The 21,640-nt window shown below is 36.5% G+C and overlaps 1 protein-coding gene across 12 annotated transcripts in view; it reads right to left on the bottom strand.

Moving 5' to 3' along the window:
• l(2)gl (LLGL domain-containing protein l(2)gl) overlaps positions 1–21,640 on the bottom strand; it is a 188,190-nt gene that overhangs the window by 159,921 nt on the left and 6,629 nt on the right. For 9 of the 12 annotated variants that reach the window (XR_010949716.1, XR_010949715.1, XR_010949717.1 and 6 more), the window contains exon 2: positions 14,991–15,150. The exons of 2 other annotated variants lie outside the window; for them this stretch is intronic. Coding sequence is in view for 4 of the 10 variants with exons in the window: in XM_067766630.1 (XP_067622731.1) it covers positions 14,991–15,074 (84 nt within the window). In the remaining 6 variants the exon portion in view is untranslated. Of the gene's footprint in view, positions 1–14,990; positions 15,151–21,640 lie in introns of those variants that run through there. One more of the 12 variants, XM_067766631.1, reaches the window with a different exon arrangement.

Genomic DNA, 21,640 nt, shown 5'->3' with positions numbered 1-21,640 from the left:
CGAGTTAAAAGCAAATCCTAAATCTTTTTGGAACTATGTTCGGTCTAAGAAAGGTTGTACTAACATCCCAACCTGTGTGAAATTTAACGATTTCAGTTCAGAGAGCCTGGCTGTTTCAGCAAACCTTTTTGCTGATTTTTTCAAATCTACATTTGTTGTTGATGCGGATGATGTTAACAACAGGTATTCCTTTGATACACCAAAGCCTTTAGACTTTAGGTCCCTGTGTGTATCTGAAACGGACATTATTAAGGGTATCTCCTCCTTACAGTCCTCACTGAAAAATGATATAGATGGTTTGTCCTGTTATTTATTTAAAAAGTGTAGTATTTCTCTTTGTGTTCAATTACGCTATATTTTCAGTACTTCGCTATCGACCGGAGTTTTTATTCATCGCTGGAAGCTGGCGTCCATCACCCCAATCTTCAAGTCAGGCAATAAAAACGATGTAAAGAATTATAGGCCAATATCTAAATTGTCGACCTGTTCCCAACTTTTTGAAAAGGTAGTTAAGGACAAGTTATCGTTCGCTATCAATAAAATAATCGATTCATGTCAGCATGGTTTTATTGCGCGGCGTTCGACTGTCACAAATCTAGCGGTTTTTTCCCAGTTTTGTGTCTTGGCGTTCAAGGACGGATGTCAAGTTGACACCATATATACAGATTTTTCCAAGGCTTTTGACACAATTTCGCATAAATTACTTTTGTGGAAACTTGAAAACATGGGCTTTCATTCAAGTTTTCTCTTGTGGCTGAAGTCTTACCTAGAAAATAGGATATATTTTGTTGAAATCGAGAAAACTAAGTCCTACAAATTCTTAGCAACTTCGGGTGTACCACAAGGTAGCATCCTTGGTCCTATTTTATTCATAATTTTTGTTAATGATGTTGGCTCTTGCCTAAATATTCTAATTATTTACTTTATGCAGACGATTTGAAACTCTTCCGTAAGATCACCAGTATTTCTGATGCTTTGCGTGTGCAGGAAGATCTGAATGCTATTAACGATTGGGTTTCACAAAATAATCTGCGACTCAACATTAGTAAATGCTGTCATATAACGTTGACTATGTCAATGAATATCCTTTCGTCCGTGTATTCGATCTCAAACGTAATGCTTGCCTCAGTTGATGAGTTTCGTGATCTTGGTGTAATTTTTGATTCGTCTTTTACCTTTGCTAATCATGTTAGCTTTCTTATACAAAAAGCTTATACCAACTTAGCTTTCTTACGACGATATGCGAAGGATTTCAAAGACCCGTATACCAGAAAAATTTTATATAATTCCTTAGTACGTTCCAAGTTAGAATATGCCTCAGTCATTTGGAATCCGATATACTCTTCACACTCTTTAAGAATTGAAAGAGTTCAGCGCAAATTCATACGGTTTGCTCTTCAACCTCTACACTTTGATAATTCCATGCCACCCTACAATGCGAGATGCATGCTGATCAATGTCTTGCCACTTGAAATCAGGCATTCTGTTCAAGGCTTAATGTTTAGTTTTGATATAATATCTGGTACTATTGACTGTTCTGAACTTCTGGGTCAGGTAACTTTCCATGTCTCTAACAGAGCCCTCCGCTGTCACAATACATTTCGTATTGAAGTGTTGCGTTCTAATTACTTCAGCTTTGCTGCTCTTCTAAGAGGACTTGTAGAATTCAATCACCTATCTAGGAGTCTAGATCTTGACTTTGCCATGTCTAGGTCTCTGTTCAAGGCATGCATTGAGTCTTAATATTTATCACATTAAGTTATACTTAAATTAATAATTTAGTTCTAAGTAACCTGTAATCTAGTCAGTAAGGTATGTTACCATTGACTCAATAAAGAAATGAAATGAGAAATGAGCTTTAAGTTTAAGGTATGTTTCCTTAAATTTTTTGAATTTTTATTTATTTTTGAGATATTTTACAAAATATTCACCGCTTTGGGTATAGCGGTGGGAAATAAAGCCACATGTACAAACACAACATCACAAGGGTCCATCAGCTCCAACAACAAAAACAAGAGAAAAGACAAAATTCTACACAACAATGTCCAACATAGCACTAACTATATTTTTTTTTTTTCACGCTACAGATAGCATTTCGTTTGGAGTTTTTATTCTGCTATTTGCTCCGCTCTATGCTCTGTTCTTGTTCAGAGCCGGATCAATATCATAGCATTCTTTTCGTCGCTACTGCTACTCTGAAGTAGAAAATGCAAACACTGCTTCTAGATCGAAAAGTTTGGCAGAAAAGTTCTGATTTGGAAAGTCATTTGTGTATGCGGGCGTTCTTTAAGATGGGAACCATCAACACAGAAATTGATGTGAACGAGTGTCTTCAAACGTGAAACGCCTTCCACCATTCCAAAGTCGTAATTATGATCTAAATATATTTTTTGCCAGTTTTTTATTTGGAACTGTGTAAGGGATCTTCAGCTCATTAAAGACACCCTGTCGCCGTAACATCCCACCATTTAATATTTTTTAATCAGGCAAATATCTTTGAGACATTCGAGTTTTTATGCGAGAAACAAAACATTAATAAACAGCAAGTAATTAGCCTAAATTTTGCTTAATCAATTCCAGATCATATTTGTTCCAACAACCAAGAAATTTGTTCAAACAATCAAAAATGACAAAGTTAAAACAAATTTGGTAAAATAATATAGCGCCTTCGTCCATCCGCATAGCATGACCTTGCTATTTTGTTGTTGTTGTAGCGGTAAGGACACTCTCCGAAGGTTTTGGGGAGCGTTATCGATGTTGATGGTTCTTTGCCTGTTTCCAATTCTGGAGGTTGGAAAGAATGTGTTTCGAATCCTTCCCTTCGCCACGACTGATAGCGTGGTTTGAATATTTATGCTGTCGGAATGCGGCAACTACGTGATCCAATGGCCCCTAAGCTCAGAATCTCGTGGAAGGTTTTGAGGATGGTTATAGATGTTGACGGTCTTTTGCCGGATATAGACCCGGTACGTTCCGGTATCTCGGCAACGATTTAATATGATCACATTGAACAGTCTCGGCCATCTCGCCCCCATGAGTAACTTGTAGTCGCCAGATCCTCGCTTGCTAAAGAAGCCGGTTTCACCACGGGAAGGTGAGGTTGACAATTGGGTTGGCGAAGCTATAAATTGCGCTACCAACTCCTTGAAAAGGTTGCGCTACACGCCCCCTTGAATGAGTTGGACATTTAAGTCGCCTCTTACGACAGGCATACCTGCAGCGAATACATTCTAAGCACACTAACCAATTGGGGTTCACAAATTCATCTAAATTTGATTACGGAAAAGCGGGAGCTGGCGTTGATGGACCGAACTTCATGAAATAGATACCAATAGGATGCTACCCTATTTTTAGGAAACAAATTCATGCAAGAGAAGTTTGCGTCGAGAATGTCTACGGAGGGGCTTATCCTCGAGGAGTACCGTCATTATGTCAGACAGCCGGGCAGCGTTGCCAGCCAGGTGCCATGCAGTCTTACACAATTACTTCCAAGGTAATAGATTAATGCATGGCAGTTCTAAATGAGCCAAAGAAAATGTTTTGCTAGAATGGGTTCCCGGGCACCAGAGACACAAAGGTTACGAGTATGCAGAATACCTATCCAAGCAGGGTGCTATAGCAGCATTCTATGGACCAGAGACCTTCTGTGAACTCACAAAGGCACACACTAGTAATCCTAAAGTAACTGGAAAACAAAGCAGCGCAGACGAAACGCGTTTGAGTTCCCAGGGCAAAGACAGGTCAAATTGTTTACCTTCCCACCAAAGAGAGTATCAGTCATACGAATTAATCTAAACAGAGTGAACCTCTCTCACTGGGTACTATATGTCTCTTACACTTCTTTGCGAATGCGTGGCTCTGGCAAGGCAGAGACTCTCCCATCTAGGTGGCGTGGCTCTTAGTCCTTTTATGATATGGAATAAAAAGCCTGAAGAGGTACTTACAAATATTAAAAGGCTCCACATACCATAATAGGCTGAAAGGTCAATCACAATATCTAAATAAAAGTAGCACTGCAAGGTCGAATAATAATCATAGTGGTGCAATACTTAAAAACTACCATCAAGGAAATAAATAACATATGTGCTTACAAAGTTTTATTTTAAAAATCTTGGTATGATTGAGATACATAAGCCTAATCTATTATGTGGTTTATTATAGACCTATGTACATAGTTAATATTTGAATTCACATAATAAATAAAAAGAACACAACTAACTACATAATTTAAAAAGCGGTGGCCGCAGTTGCTTGTAAAAATGTAATGTAAACCGACATTTCAAACTAGTTGTTAGAAATTACCCCAACACCCACAATGATCTTTGAAGACAATCTTGTAGTCGATCTAAAAACGTGTAATGCAAAATCAAAGTTTTAAAGCAGGAATTATGTACATATCAGAAGGCTACAGTAAGGCAAGCAAAGAAGTAGATAAACCAGTTATTTTGGATGATGACGACTACGCGCTTTACGTGTCTATTTCAAACGGCAGCCATCTACATATCTATATGTGTACATGTACATTAGGGTGCACAAATTTGTGTTCGCTAAATCGTACACTGCCGAAAATAAGTACTTATATTGTGACGAATATTATGATCTCTAAGCGATACTACCATCACTTAGCCGATACCAGGCATACTTAACCAGCGAACCGATATCATTTCGTTACGATAATTAACGTTAATAAACGAAACAAAGTCATTTAGTTTCGTTTATTAACGTTAAGAACGTCAAATTAACGAAATGATTTTGTTTCGTTTTCTGCCATATCAAAACGAAATCAAATTGTTTATGTTAATTATTAATTTCAAACTATGCTGGCAAAGCTGATTGATGGCGGAGTCATTAAAGGTGAAAGCATTAGCCAAGCTGATTGCAACTTTTCCCATGAATTTTGACAGTACGAACATTTCTCAGAGTATTTTTGACATTACCGCCAACGAATTACACAAACAAATTACATGGAGTTTGTGTGTGTATGTCCGCTCGCTGTTACCACCTTACGGCTGCACCATGGCTATAGCATTGCCAGCACAATTCAAACATAAATTATCACGTTTTTGTTAACGTTTTTAACGTTAACGAAACTTTTTCGCTTCGGTTAAAAACGAGATACAATTTATCTTGATAATTTCTTTATCGATAATATTTTGAAGTGTTTCAACGGAAACCGTGGAAATTTTTTGATAAACGATTAGCTTAACGTTAAGGTGCATCCCTGGCCGATACTAAGCAGCCACTCGTATGAACGTAAACAAATCAATCATCATGTACACACATACATACAAGGCAGCAGAGAAATACTCACAAACGCATGCCATCATCAGCCGAAGTAGTACTTACATATACACACGCATATGGATACAAACTACAAATATACATGTATATAGCTGGTAAACCAGCATGAAGTTCACAAAATTACTAGGCCTTAGGAGAAATGGGTGAACGAGGAAACCGAGAGTATAAAAGCAGCATAAGCTGAGGCATAACTAAGCAGTTTGATTTAAGCACGCGATTAGTTGTGAAGTACTCTCAAAGTAGTATAATAAAGACAATTTTGCATTGTTGAATATTGGAGGTATTTATTCAACAGTTTAGCGATTCGAACGTTAGTAGAAGGTTTGGAATAAGCGGAATTTCACTCAATTCGTTTCAATATGTATACAGTGTCATACATTCAGTACTGGCTCATGGAATTTTATTTTTTTTTTTATTTTAACAATTTAAATTGAAGCTTAAAGCTTGTTGCCGAATTCAAGAACACTTTAATCTCAAGCTGCTAAGAAATTTTCCTGGGCCCGTATCGTGTTATACGATCACGTGTCGAAAAGCAGTTTCACTCAAACGATAATGAAGAAGTAAGGAAGGCTAAGTTTGGGTGTAACCGAACATTACATACTCGGCTGAGAGCTTTGGAGACAAAATTGTCTTTTTCATGGATACATACAAATGGTAATACTAAAAAGTGGAGCAACTTGCCTTTGCTATATTTTTCACCTATCAATTCGTTTTATTTGAATATTTTTTTAAATATGAAAATTTCGTTAAATTTGAACGCATTTCTTTATCATTTTTTTTTAAATCACCCCTGAAATATTTTCGAAGCGCTCTTAATTATGAGTCGCATAAGAGTCCGAAATTGTAGGGCAAGGGTGATGTGTTTTGGAAAGATTTTCCTTCATCCTTTGTCAAATAAGGGAAAATCACCATGTAGGAAAATGAACAGGGTAACCCAGGAATGTGTTTGTATGACATGGGTGTCAAATGAAGGTATTAAAGAGTATTTTAAAAAGGAATGGGCCTTAGTTCTATAGGTGGACGCCTTTTCAAGATATCGCCATAAAGGCCTACCAGGGGTGACTCTAGAATGTTTTTATACGATAAGGGTATCAAATTAAATTAATGAGGGTTTTAAAAGGGAGTGGCCCTTAGTTGTATATGTGAAGGCGTTTTCGAGATATCGACCAAAATGTGGACCAGGGCGACCCAGAACATCATCTGTCGGGTGCCGGTAATTTATTTATATATGTTATACCACGAACAGCGTTCCTGCCATGATTCCAAGGGCTTTTGATTTCGCCCTGCAGAACTTTTTCATTTTCTTCTAGTTTTTTCTAAAGTTATATTTTTCGTCAAAAACCAATCCAATCATCATTTTTCATCCCTTTTTTCGTATTTGGTATAGAATTATGGCATTTTTTTTTTATTTTTCGAAATTTTCCATATCGAAAAAGTGGGTGTGGTCATTTCGGATTTCGCCCGTTTTTAATACCAAGATAAAGTGAGTTCAGATAAGTACGTGAACTAAGTTTAGTAAAGATATATCGATTTTTTCCCAAATTATCGTGTTAACAGCCGAGCGGAAAGACAGATGGTCGACTGTGTATAAAAACTGGGCGTGGCTTCAACCGATTTCGCTCATTTTCACGGAAAACAGTTATCGTCATAGAAGCTATGCCAAGCTTACCAAATTTCACAAGGACTGGTAAATTTTTGTTCGACTTATGGCACTGAAAGTATTCTAGACAAATTAAATGAAAAGGGCGGAGCCATGCCCATTTTGAAATTTTCTTTTATTTTTGTACTTTGCTGCACCATATCATTACCGGAGTTGAATGTTGACATAATTTACTTATATTCAATTTTGCTAATTTTTATTTAGGACACATATAGTAATAGGGGTAACGTTCCTGCCAAACTTCATCATGATATCTTCAACGAATGCCAAATTACAGCTTGCAAAACTCTTAAATTACTTTCTTTCAAGTGGGCAGGCCACGCCCATTATCCAAAATTTTACTAATTTTCTATTCTGCGTCATGAGGTCAACCCACCTACCAAGTTTCATCGCTTTATCCGCCTTTGGTACTGAATTATTGCACTTTTTCGGTTTTTCGAAATTTTCGATATCGAAAAAGTGGGCGTGGTTATAGTCCGATTTCGTTCATTTTAAATAGCGATCTGAGATGAGTGCCCAGGAACTTAGATACCAAATTTCATTAAGTCTGTCATGGACAGACGGACGACGGACATGGCTAAATGAATTTCTTTTTTCGCCCAGATCATTTTGATATATAGAAGCCTTTATCTATCTCGAGTAGTTTATGCCGTTACGGGGTACCGTTATGAGAACAAAATTAATATACTCTGTGAGCTCTGCTCAGCTGAGTGTAAAAATGATAATAAGATGTGGATCTAAAGAATCCTCTTAAGCATTATTTCACACATTTCCCTAATCCGATTCACCATTTCAGAGATATTGCGATTTAAAAAATTGATTTCGATCACGGACTGTACAACATGAAACGTGCCCTAATTTTTAGACATTTTTTTCGTCTATCGGGCTGTGTCCCGCACAGTGGTTTAGGTTGCACTGCCAAGCGGAATAAACTCAATATCTACGCCAAACTGTAATATATTTGCATAAAACTTTAAACGCCAATATTTTCGAGATTGCAGGGTACGATTTTTTTTTCAATTTTTTCAAAAAATTCAAAATGGCGGACGAATTTTTCAACTGAAATTCAGTATGTGAGCGATTCAGAGGCCGCTCATTACGTATCAAAAGTAATTTTTTATGAAAAAAAAAAATGTGAACACAAAAATTGATACATTTGTAAATTTTAATGAGTTATAGATGCCTTTCAAAATAGTTTGTTTATATATTAAGTTATTATGCTTTATTATGACAGAAAAACTGAAAAGAATTGAACATACCGGCTGAGACATTATTGCTATTTTCATCCTGCCAAAGATTTAATCAGATGTCTTTGTATGTTTTTAAATAAGAAATTGTATTCTGCCCAAGCTGAGATCGAACTCGAGTCGTAAGATTTCTAATCCCGCATGCCTGCCATTAAAATAAAAAAAACCGCGCTAATATTTAGCTAAATAAAACTTGCCCTTTGTTTTACTAGAATTAAATGCATATCAGTATGGCATACCTTCGCAATCGTTTAGTTCACAAGTTTATAATTTTGTTTGAAAAATTGTTGAGGGCTGATAAGTGTATGAAAGTCCTGACGTAGTTAAAGTTGTAGTTATTTGCAGACTGTGTGCCATTCTTCCATACAAACAAACACTTGTTTAAAAACATTGCATTTTACTACGAATCTTATTTCATCGTTGCCTTCTTACCATAAACAAGAATGTGCAAAAATCAAAATTTTGAGGGAAAACAAATTCGTACTTATTCTTCAGACAAGACGGGTACGATATATGGCATAGAACTTAGTCATAGTTTTATTTGGTTACTACTTAGAATAAATATTTCAGTCGCTGTTATCTACCATTTCTGAGTAGCATTCCATATAATTTAGATAAATGATGGCCTAGTTTACCTTAACATAACAATTTTGAGTTTAACATTAAAACGCTCGTTGCTTTGATAAAACAAATATGAAATGATGTGCATGGATAAAGGTGTTATGACGCAATATAAAAATTTCAAGGAAATTAAGTTGAAAGTTTAAAATTTAATGAAACATAAGGCGGTTTGCGCTCTTTTAAAATAAACCGAGGAAGACATATGGCACATTTTATTGTAAATTGATGTAACGTAAAATTTTAGTTTTCGGGAAAATGCGATTAAAAACGCAATCCGGCTAATTTCTAGGGCGCTGTAAGAGTTAAGCCAATTTGAAAGGTTATTGGGCCTTCTTCATTTATTAAGCTATAATATTGTTAAAACATATATAGTTTTTATTTCAAAAAATTTGCTTTATTTTCGCTTTGCAATTTTTCTTTTATATTTCCTTCACTTTACTATAAAAAAATTTTCCATTCATATTATCAGTGTTGCTCAAAATTTTTTCAATTGAAGTGCAAATCACAATACATGTACAAAACTGTATATGCACTGACAGTTTAAAAAATAAAAATTAAATTTTTAAATGTTCAAAAAGCTCAGAAGTTTTAATGTATAAATTCCTTAAAACAATTTGTTAATCGTATATCATCACATTACACAAGGGCAATTAAACTTAATTCTCAAAATCCAGCACAATCTTAACTCAGCACCGGTGAATGTTTCAATTATTGTCTTTAATATGGCATTCAGATCATCTCCAACAATTTTTTTTACGATTCGTGAATTATTACCAGAGTCACAGATTCGGAATTGTGGTGAAAAACTGAGTCTAAACCTATTTCTTAAAATTTTAAATCGATGCTGCTGGCGACCCAAATGTTAGTCCAAATACAATATTTGAACGAGTTCGCTTCATTAATATCTTATCTAGGCCTATGCAAAAATTCAGCAACTTCACGAGCCTTAACTCAGAAATGGTCCTCCAACCCTATTGTTATATGTGAGGACATACTTCATATGAGAGTGCTTTGAAAAATTTGTTTATATTTGAAGTGTAAATTTGATTCAGGGCAAAACAAAAACAAAGGTGCTATAAGTGTATAGAGGTTGAGCAGTTTTGCATATTATGAAAGGTTTTTACTTTATTTTTTCATATCGTATGACAATATGAATAGAAAAAAATTTGGAATTAAAAATCACCTGCGGCTACGGAAAAAGTAATAAAATCGTATATATATATAAATAAATAAATAAATTAAATACAATTTTTTGACATTAATTCGCTCTTGTAAAGAGCATTAATGTCAACGACGTTAATTTAACATGATTCTGACATTAATTCTCTTTTGGGTTAGGAAGGCGAATTTATGTCAACTGACGTTAGTTCCATTGACACTATTACACGTCACCGATTAACTACATAAGGACCGTTTTCTCATGTTAACTTTAAGATTTATCCGTCAGATAAAAAAAATATTTTGTGAACAGAAAGTGGCACTTTGACAGAGCTTAATAATAATAATGACAATTCAATTCAAATCAGAAGAGAAGCACGGCCTAGAATTACTAAAGGTTTGTCCTCAATAACAGCAGGGCGTTGACACGCTCAAATTAAAAAAAAAACAGGAGGTGTTGGTTTTACGGAGCCAGGAAAGCAGGAAATAAAGCAATTCCCTTCAACAAAAACTGTAGAAGAAAGATACCTTAAATATTATATTAGTAGCAATAGAAATTTTGTAAACGCCAATATATTTCGAGGAAATTTAAAATATTGTAACGGATTTAGGGAAAATTCCACTTATTCCAAACCTTCTGCTAACGTTCGAATCGCTAAACTGTTGAATAAATAACTCCAATATTCAGTAAAGCAAAATGGCCTTTACTAGACTACTTTAAGAGTACTTCACAATAACACTTATACTTCACAACTAATTGCGTGTTTAAATCAAACTGATTCCTGCTGCTCTTATACTCTCCGCTGCTTCATTCGCATACCCCTACTAAGGTCTAGTAATTTCTCGAACTTCATGCTTGGTTACCAGCTATATACAGGTATACTTGTAGTTTGTAACCATATGCGTGTGTATATGAGAGTACTATTTCGGCTGATGACTACATGTGTTTGTGCGTATCTCTCCGTTGCCTTGCATGTATGTGAGTAAGTGATGATTGATTTGATGTACACAAGAGTGGCAGCTTACTTTATTGTTGTTGTGCATTTATTTACTTAGTATCAGATTAGTGATGTGAGTATCAATTAGTGATGCTAACATTCGTCACAATATTTTACTAAATATTTCAAGAAATGTATATATTATATTGCTCTTGCCAATATTTCAGAATTTGTTTGAGGAACGCCGTACTTCAGAATCTACATATGTACATATAAATACGCCACGCGCTAATTTTTCAACTCCTTTTTGGTCGCACCGTTCGGCAGATTTCGATAAAATATGCACCAATTTGTAGGAAATAGAGTTCTTCAGTGCAAAGGATGTATTTTTGCTATGTAGGAGGCGTAGCATGTTGTCGTTGTAGCAGTTCTTCGCCCCATCCAATAGGCGCGAACGATGACAAATTGTCATCAATATCCTCTAATGGGAGTTCAAAGAAACTCGCTGAGGTGGACCACAGTGAGAGGGGTGTTAGAGGCGTTGGTTCCACATTGCAATTAAAGAGGTTGTTGGTGTCACGCGGTGACACATTGCAAGCATGACATACATTATGCATGTCGGGAGGATTGTGGATAGGTAAGAGTTTAACCTGTAACAGTACCCAACTCGAAGCTGAGGTAGAGTGACGCCCGTCTCCGTGGGCAGAGTGCGTTCATCTTCTGCGACTTTTGGGTATTTTTGGCATAGAGGTCCGACGCCTGTTTGTGAATAATACTGAGGACCGTTTTTGTTTTTTTGCTTCATACGGCTGTGTTCTCAGGTGCCGTATTTCTCATAATGCTCACGGAGATGGCCTCTTTAAGCCCCTGGGAGGTGGGGCCTCTTCAATCAGATGTCTGTTGGGATATCCCCCTGTGGGTTAGGGGTTAGAATATGCCCACGGTAGGTATACCGGTCGTAAAAGGCGACCATAATACCATGGTTACCCAATCCATGAGTAAGGTGTTTTACTCGAAAGGTAGCAGGGTGGACGCGGTGTATCACCCTGTGGGACCCTAGGCAAGGTCTTTATAAAAACTGCTACCGCGGGAGCAGGAGAAGCCAGTGTGATCTGGTGCACTGCATCGAACGATGCTTTGTACTCAGGTCTCACCTCCTGTCCTGGGATGGCCCCCTTGTGGGAGCATCGCGGTGGCTGTGGTTTCAAATAGAGTTCACTTATGACACACGCTCTGAGTAGACTTGTTTTCCCTTGGGGACCCAAGACCCAGGGGAATTCGGTCTCATGCTTGCCACGGCAGTCCCAATTTCATTGAGAAGCTGACCCTGAGGGGCAGATGATAGGTTGGTCACATCCCTTAATTTGTGACAAAATGCTGCAAATAAGTTGACGAAAGATGGTGAAAGAACGCATGTCTATCGTCAGCCGAAAAACAATCGATAATTGTACGAGTGGGCCGGTGCTCATCTCGTCTTTTGAGATGTTTGAGGCTGCTTTAGACTGCGTAAGCGAATAGGAGGCGTTCGCTGTGTGGATGGCCACATCCTATATGTGGCAAGATTTGACGTTGTCAAATCACTGCAGTGTGGCGGACTGCAGTGCAAGGATATTGCTGGTGCAGGTACTCGGTACTTACAGGTCTGTGAGCGGAAAAGGTTGGCCACATCCCTTAATTGTGGTAGGAGTGTATTTGGAGGCAAATCGGTGCATAATTGTTGTGTAATTGAGTGGAAATTGGAGCGAATTTAGTAGCGAAAATGGAAGCCAATAGTAGACAATATGGCACACAATGTTTGTCAACGTAGTGTGGCCTCAAGCGATGTCGAGGGGCATTGTTGAGGCGGGCACTCGGCACTCACAGGTCTGTGTGCGGAAAAGGTTGGTCACATCCCTTGATTTAAATTGTGATGGTGTTTGAAGACCGGGTGCCATTACCCGAAAATGGAAGAGGAGGATGGATAGTCCTCCTCGGCCAAACCAAGGCTGGTTGACTTGAACACCCCAGCTCACCGATTTGGTACCAACTTGTTGGGCCGAAGATCAACGGACATTGATCTGTGTTTTACACCGGAGGTAAGTCTTCACGACAGGGACTCCCGTAATACACGTTCTTTCGTCTGTTGGGATACCCAGGTTTCTGGGTATTTAACAGAAACTGTTTGATCAGCATTTCATTTCTATCCCTAATGGGGAGTACTCTCGCCTCATCGCGTAGGAGGTTTTATGGGCACGTTTTGGCAGGCCTGTATTTTCTTCCACTGAGTTAACATTTGGGCTTGGCGACCAGATCGGGGACGCATAGCATGCAATCGTCCGGCCAATTGCTTTGTAAGTGGTAATGAGTGTTTGTTTGTCTTTACCCAAATTCTGCTGGCAAGAGATTGGAGGATTCTATTACGGCTCTGGATTTAAGGTGCAATTGCGGTTGCATGCTCGCCGAAATGTAGATCCTGATCGAACGACACACCCTGTATTTTTGAGTGTAAGACAGTCGGTAAAGTAATGCCATCGATGTGGATGTCCAATATGGTCGATATTTGCCGTGTCCATGTTGTAAATAAGGTCGCCGATGACTGGATCGGTGACAATGTCCGGTTTCGCGAGGAGAAAAAACTGGAGCGTAATATGTTGCTTTTGTTGTAGAGATAAGAGCGTAGCATCTTATATACATACATACCAACATATGAAAAATCAAAAAGAGACTTTTACAGTCACAAAATTCTGCATACACAATGAAACCTCTTCTAATGGACTGACGCTGATCGACTTCGCCGGTGCTCGAAACATGGTCATATCCAGCACACGTACATGCGTAAAAATATACATCAAGCTACGTGGGTTTTCTTGGAACTTCACTCTTATAATACATAAATTATAAAGTAATAACAATACCATAAATATATAAAGACTAATTTTCCGAACATACGAAATGAATAAGTGAAAACGCTCAACGAGTCGTTATAGCCTCTATAGTATTTACTAATGGGTTTTAATTTTGGGTATGATCGTAGGTTTACCGAAGTGGTGTCCGTACTTTTCATAAGATTTCCTATGTTCAGACACACTAGTAGATTGAAGTATATTTAATAAAGTTACCATATAATCAGAAATATAATACTAAGGAATTATGTAATTATGTTCAGTACTCTTATGGCAGTTTTAAATTGGCTGCTTCCTATTTCTAGCACTAATATTTTCCAAAAATTTGCAATGGCTGTCACTTCGATTTGGTAGCCAGTCGGCTACAAACTGGCTCAGAGAGGTCCTTCCCAATCCAAAAAGGAACTGCTTATTGAAAAATACAGATAATGGTAATGAACACAGCAGTACATATTAGTCAAAGGTAATATTTACGTTACCGTTGTTTTATTCGAGTTACACAGGGCCTTCGCGAGCACCAAAACTTGCCCAAGCCATCAAGGACGTTGTAGTTTCTCGCAGCTTAGCTGAACCTCATCCTCCAGATGAAGTCTGTTAGTTCGTGGCGGCTGAATTTATCAGCTTTACGGACAAAGCCTGCCAACGAGATATAGAGGTACTGTGCTGGCCTATCATACCGAAAGTCCCACGTTCAAGTTATAGGTGAACTAATATCAAAAATATTTAGGAAAACTTTTATAGATAGGATCGATCGTCCCTTGTGTGCCTTGGCACCAAAAGCTCGTCTGCCTCAGTAGATACATCTTTGGGTCAGCATATAACATGAGTTTAGAACGCGCAAAATTAAAAGGAAAACTTGGCCTTAATTTTCTCGGAGATAAAAAAAAGTAAAAACGTGAGTTTTACAATTTTTTTGCCTCTCATCGGTTTTACCTTGTAATATTCACATCATGCTTTCTTTAATCCAAAGAAATTTTTTAAAATCATATTGATATTTTCCAACGTACTGTTGAAAAAAGTGTAGTCATTAATGGTGCGTTTTACCGAAACGTACCGGATCAATATCGAGCGAAAGACCGTTAATTATAACACTGCTCAAAATATTTTCTGGAGTTAAAAGTAGGGAACCAAGGCTAAATTTATTTTAAATAATTCATGTTAAACTACATATATAACTACTTACCTTTCTGTACGAAAAGAGTTCCTTTTGTAGTCGCTGTCTTTCCGCTGATGGTTGTTGACCTTTACCGCGTATAAATTTTAACATTTTATTTCAAGTATGTCTGATATGTATGATGGTAAAAATAGTTTAATTCAATGCAGGTATATTTGTTTAAAGAAATCTGAAATTTTGAAAAAGAAGTGCCAATTAGTCGTCGGAGGGATACCTACTGCGAATAATTTTATTCTCAAAAACCTAAGAAAGAATACCTTAAATATATCGACGAAATAGTGGAACCATATCTCAGGTTACAGTTAAAAAACGCTCTGAGAATATTTCTCAAAACGATCATACATATTTTACAATTTGTTTCAAATTGGCTCTATCTTAGAGTTCGGTTGAAAACCGCCATAATTCAGACTTTTATCATACACACCCGATCTGATGTCAAAATGTATTGAATTGAAACACAGATAAGGTGTTTTGAATGAAATTTTTAAATAGGGCGTTTTTTAACCAAAATTCGAAGATAGGGCGTTTTAGAAACAAATTTTGAAATAGGGCGTTACTCAAGCGTTTGTGATATAGGGCGTTTACGAAACGGTAGCTGAGATAGGTTGATATTCCACTCAGCTGTTGAATTCAAAGAGTTGATTGGACTCAATAGGTGTGGGCCCAGTAAATCTACGATCGATCAGATTTTTACCATATGCCGAATCTTAAAAAATCTTTTTTCAACACTGCGAGCTGCCTGCATGCTGCCATGTATGAATTATAGTTTTCAGCAAAGCTTGTAACGACGTGAGGAATGTGTTCGAGCAACACCATTAGCTCCGTAAGGATTTTGAACAACCTCACCGATCCCTTCGAAACCAAGCGAGACTTAGAACATGGCGACTCCCATCGTGAAGTTTCCTTAACATGATGCTGGATTTCTAAGCATTGAAATTATAATATATGTACTTGAGGTGCCCTTAACTCGTAGGTGAGGAAAGCAATCTCTACAGGAAGACGCGCGTCACTCACCTTTGATCTGGAGACTGCTATAGGTTCATGTATGTATATTATTAAATCAATTGTCGGCAATCGATTGTTAGTGCTGTCGGAATGGACATGATTTCGAGCAGTTGATGTATATTTAACACACAAACTCATCCTTAATTTTTTTTTTGAAGTAAAAAGGCTTTTCTCGAGCTTATGCCACAACTTTTCTCAACTCTGCCCGGGAAAAAGCTTCCTTTCGCCTTCTTGTTTCGGGATTTAGTGTCTATTTTTAGATGTTCGCTTTTTTTTTTTTTTTTTTTTGCGGAACATCTGAGAAAATCCTTGAAAGTTTTGGCTTTTTGCCTTTAACTTTTTGATGAGAGTTTACCACGGCAAATGTTTTAAAACTATGAATTTATATAACTACGGATTGAAAATTAATTGAAATTAATTAAAATGTTCACGCTTCAGTCCAATATTTTCAAAAAGAACAACTACATCGAATGCACTGCAGTTAAAAAACTATGACTAAAATTTTCATAGGCCACTGCTATTATTTCGAACACTTTGTATAAGCAAATAATCGATTCAAATTATTATGTGGTTGTGGTTTTTTGCCAGATTTGTCGTACACACATATTAATGCAGGAAGTTGTTGTTGTAGCGATAAGGAAGCCCTCCGAAGGTTTTGCGGAGAGTTATCGATGTTGATGTTAATTTTCCGGATATACACCCGGTACGTTCCGTTAACAAGCACCATAAAGGTACTAGCCCGACCATCTCGGGAACGATGAACACATGAAACCTTTTAGGCCATCCCGCCTTCCTACCCCCTAGATCCATGAGGAATTTGGGGTCGCCAGAGCCTCGGCTGTTAAAGAAACAGGTTTCGCCACGGGTAGGTGAGGTTGATAATTGGCTTGGAAAAGCTATAAATTGCGCTAACAACCCCTTGAAAGGGTTGCGCTACACTACCCCTTAAATTAGGTAGGTGTTCTGCGTGGATATTATTTTAATACCCAAACCGGTGTTGGAACAACCCAGGGTTGTTTTTATAAAGTGCGACCGAAGCCCGCCAACAAGTGTGCTAAGCAAAAAAAAACTACAGATCGGGCCCAACGATTTCGGACCCTCTCGGGGTCGGGGTTTGGTTTTTTGCCAATATCTTTCGAGAGGAATAAATTTTTTGATTTTTCGCTTCCGGATTATAAAAACGGAGGTCGAAATGCGCCTTTTGATAACCCCTTTGATAATTTTTTATAAAAGTTAGGTGGTGCACGGTTTTATTAATCGTTACCAAAATTTTGGATAGAGGTTGGAGGTTGGTGTCTCTTAATTTTATTATGTTACAGCCAAACTGGGACTGTTTATTCACACCATGGTCAAACCACAAATTTTGACTTCTTTGGGAATCTTATCCCCTTCGTCAGAACTGCTCAAACCATACACACTTATATCATTTTTGTTTTGCCCTGAAGAATAGGCACAGATACAAATTCACACTTTGAATTAAAAAAAAACTTACATGGCACTCCCATATATATACTCTCACATATAAATTTGATTTATATGAAAGTGTTTGAATTTCATATGGTGCAAAGAAAGAGCACTTCCATATAAAGGCAAGGTACTTCGGTATGATATTCAAATTCACACTAACAAATTGACAACAAACAATTTTTCAAAAATTTTGCAGCACTGAGAAACATTTTAATTCAAAATTATTCTAAGGGGACCATCAAAATTCATAAGCATTTAAAATTATTATTATTATTTTTTTTTTTTTTTTCATTTTAAAAAAGTGGTAATAGTCTAGTTGAGAGGTCGACTGCTAATACGCGTCCAAAAATATCGAGAGAGGTGTCAAACGACGCGTCTTGACATCAGTATTAAAAATCCGAAGGCGGAAAATAAAAATTTTAACTCGTTCAAAAGATATTAACGAAAAACCGAAAAAAGACCAGCGGATACCTCCGAAACCGGGGGTGGGATCCATACTATTTTTGCGTAGAACACCTTCTGCGTTGGCGGCCTTCGGCCGCGCTTATAAAAAATTACCCTGGGTGGGTCCAACACCGGTTTGGAGACCAAAACTATATCCGCACAAAACACTTATGTTCACAATTTTTTTGTGGGTACCCAACACAACAACCACATGAAAATCGCTAACTTCAACTGCAAATATCTCTGGACAGAGATAAAATTTTTCTTTTCCGCCTTCGGATTATTGTTCTCGAGATTAATACGCGTCTTTTGACACCCCTCTCGGTATTTTTTGACGCGTATTAGCAGTCGACCCCTCAACTAGACTTTTACCAAAAAAGTTTCAGTGTACATATAATTTTGTGATTTGCACTTCAATATAAAAATTTTTGAACAGATCTGCTCTTCATAAACAACAAATTATATGGGGTTACACTGAAATACCCAGCCCTTGTTCGGGGAAAAAAGTCTCGAGTCGCTCCGGCTGCGGTGTGTCCGCGATACTAAATAAATCTCTAGTGATACTAATTTTCCAACAGGTTTTGGGGAAATTATTCATTTTTTACAAAATATTGTGAGAAATGTTAAAAAGTTATATTGATTTGGTTCATATTTTAGAATTTGTTTGAAGAACACCGAACTTCAGAATTATATTCAAAAATACAATACCTCAAAATTTGTTACAAAAACTCCCTACCTGAGCATAAATTCAAAACATTTTTACATAAGATAGGGCGTTTAGGAAGAACGTTCTGAGATAAGGCGTTCTTCAACCTAGTTCTGATATAGGAAATTTTTGAAAAATATTTTATCGTTAGTAAGATCTATATTGGAATACGCTTTATCTGGAACCCGCGTTATCACATTCACAGCGAAAAATTGGAATCGGTCCAAAAGCAATTTTGCTGTTTGCTTTAAATCCATTTCTGCTTGGTGAGGTCATGTTTAATGTTCCTTTTACGTCCTCTAGGTATTTCCAACCGCTATATTTAAGTACATGTAGATCAAATTTCAAAGGCATGAACCTCTTCGTTGTCTGTGTCAAGATTTCAATAATCACTGCAACAATATTCAGCCCTATTCTACACTTCGAACTGAACTGAAATTTTCTCAGTTTGGTAACTTTGCTATGCTGCGTTCCGTTTTCATTCAGTCCAACTTCGAAAGTCTCGATTTGACGTATCCTACACTTCGAGCGGAGATCCGTTTTTCTCGGTTGCAAATTAGTTGACGGAGATCGATTTGATTTTTATTTTCGCGGGCTTTAAATAAAGCGCAATTTTTTTATAAAATATGTAAGTACAATGTTTATAAAAATTAATTTTAAACAAACTTTTTATTTGTTTTTTTTTTATGGTTTTGCAGGGCAACAAGTGCAACAGCAGAGCAATATGAAAAACTTTTGGAACTGCTGTCAACAAAAAGAGACATTGCACAAGGTTTCTCAAAAAGGCCTAAAGAAGAAGTGAAGGCTGGGAAGGCAGCCTTAGTATAAAACTTTTGTTCGCTTGCAGTTTTTCCGCCTCACTGTTCTGAAATTTTATCCACCCTGGACAAAGCCGTCGCTCCATTACATCCAGAAAATAGGATAATGATTTGGAAGCGGTTGATTGACCCATCACCTTATTGTAATCTGTACCAACATCATGCTGTTAGTTCCCTCAGCAAAAAACCTCAAAGCAGCAATTACGCGGTTAATTGCTGTTACGGAAGTCAGACTTTTTCTTGGAACTTCTCCATCAAATATATCCCAGACATACTTAAATGCGTCTTTATTTAACCTAAAGTATTTATAAATTTTTCACAAATATTTCTTTATTTTGTTGTGTTCTAATTTCATCAATTTTTCCCAAACAGCTGAATTCGAAAATTCGTTCAAACCTCCTCTTCTTTCAATTAAAGCGGAGCTCAGGATCAGGGATGATAAATGGATTTTTTCATTTTGTATCAAATGAGGAAAGAAAATGTACTAAATCATCCAAAAATGTACCAAAAGTCTTCGGATGTGAATTTGAACCAAACTAGAGCTATATTCTGCTTCTTTATCCAAAAACTGTTTTAGTCAGGAAACGTTCTAACACAAATTAAAGGTAGTATAACAGGGAAATATGATCTATGAAGTAAAAATAATAAAAGAAGTTAATCGATTGAAGCGTACAATTATGTACATATATAAAAACATTTCTTTATTGAGTACGTAAAATTAATATTTAAAAAAAATAACAGTTGCATTCAATGCAGAAGCATTTCATAAAAACATTTTAGGTACGAAAGATTTAGATTCAGGTATAAAAGTTGACAAATTGTCGTCTATACTAATAACTCATGTTTCAATCACTACGTTAACAGTTCTTCTTTGAGTTCTTTAAATACCTCAGTTGACAAAAAGCTTTTTTTTCGTATCTATATTATGACAACTACTGTTACTTGATTTGATCAAGTCTTTAGTTTTTATTAAATTTGAAACTGTGTTTATTTGAAGTATATTTCTTCACTTAGTTTTAATTCAATTTTGTATAGAAAATATCCTTTCTACGTTTGCGGATGGATGTGGAATCGGCAATATGCCTTGAACTTTTCTATAAATATTGGAAAACATTTGCTCATTTAATTCATTTTTAACTGATCTTAATTCTTCCCAAAAGCTGCATATATTTAAATTCTTGAATTTTTTAAGGCCCTCATTCTCTGCTAAAGCTCTAAATTCAGAAATAATTTTCTCTACTTTATCAAATTCAGATTTCAGAAACAAGCCCATAACTAAAGGCACGATACTATTTGTTTCACCCTTAAAATACTTTCAGGTGTGAGTTTTGCAGCCCACAACAAAGTTTTATCATTTAAATTTACTTTCTTTAATACAGTACTACAAAATTGTTTAGCACAGCTCTTAAATACGTGTACGTCATCTTTTTCGAAAAGGTTGTTTGAGAGAATATATCCACATTACCACCGCAGTAAACTTCATCTGGGGTTAAGTGATTTTCGTCTGAATCTATACTTAACATCCAAATAGGACTGAAGTCTAAATAAGATTTTTTTATAAAATTTTTAATTTGTTAATAAGTAAATTTATGAAAATATCTTCAGACTGCATTTCTATATTCACATTATTTATTTCATTTAAAATATAAGAAATAAATGTAAAATATATTTTATAAATAGGACTTTGAAAAATTTCAGATATAAGATTAATATTTTGATTGCTGCTTTTATTTCAAAATACGTAAAGATTAAAATAATACTTGAGGGCATCCCATTGCTCAAGAATTCTATCTATGACTGCTTGTCTAGAAAACCACCTTGTGGGGGCGTACTTTAGTATAACATGCATTTCTGTACCGAAATGTTCTTGAAAACTCTGAAAATCTGCCCTCCTAAGGGGGCTGTTACAAAAATGATAGTTTACGTCTTTTAAAAATTTATAAATTTTGTTGGCAAATACATCACAAGCAGCCATTGAAGCTAAATTTAAAATGTTACAAACACATCCATTAACATGCAGATTTGGAACAACTTGTTTCAGCCTTGCTTACACTCCGCTTTTTGCTCCCATCATGACCTAGCAATTGTCGGCAGTGAAACCAATAATTTTTTTCAAGTGGTATTGAATGGTCTTTCAAAGATTTAATAATGACATTAAAAATACCATCCGTGCTACTATCGGTCAAAGGTATCAAATCTAAAAATATATCAATGCACTT

The sequence above is a fragment of the Eurosta solidaginis genome, chromosome 2 (genome assembly GCF_040869045.1).
Source record: "Eurosta solidaginis isolate ZX-2024a chromosome 2, ASM4086904v1, whole genome shotgun sequence".
In the NCBI taxonomy this organism is placed as follows: Eukaryota; Metazoa; Arthropoda; class Insecta; order Diptera; family Tephritidae; genus Eurosta; species Eurosta solidaginis.
Note: the sequence above shows the minus strand (reverse complement) of the source record. Positions and strands in the feature narration are given on the sequence as shown.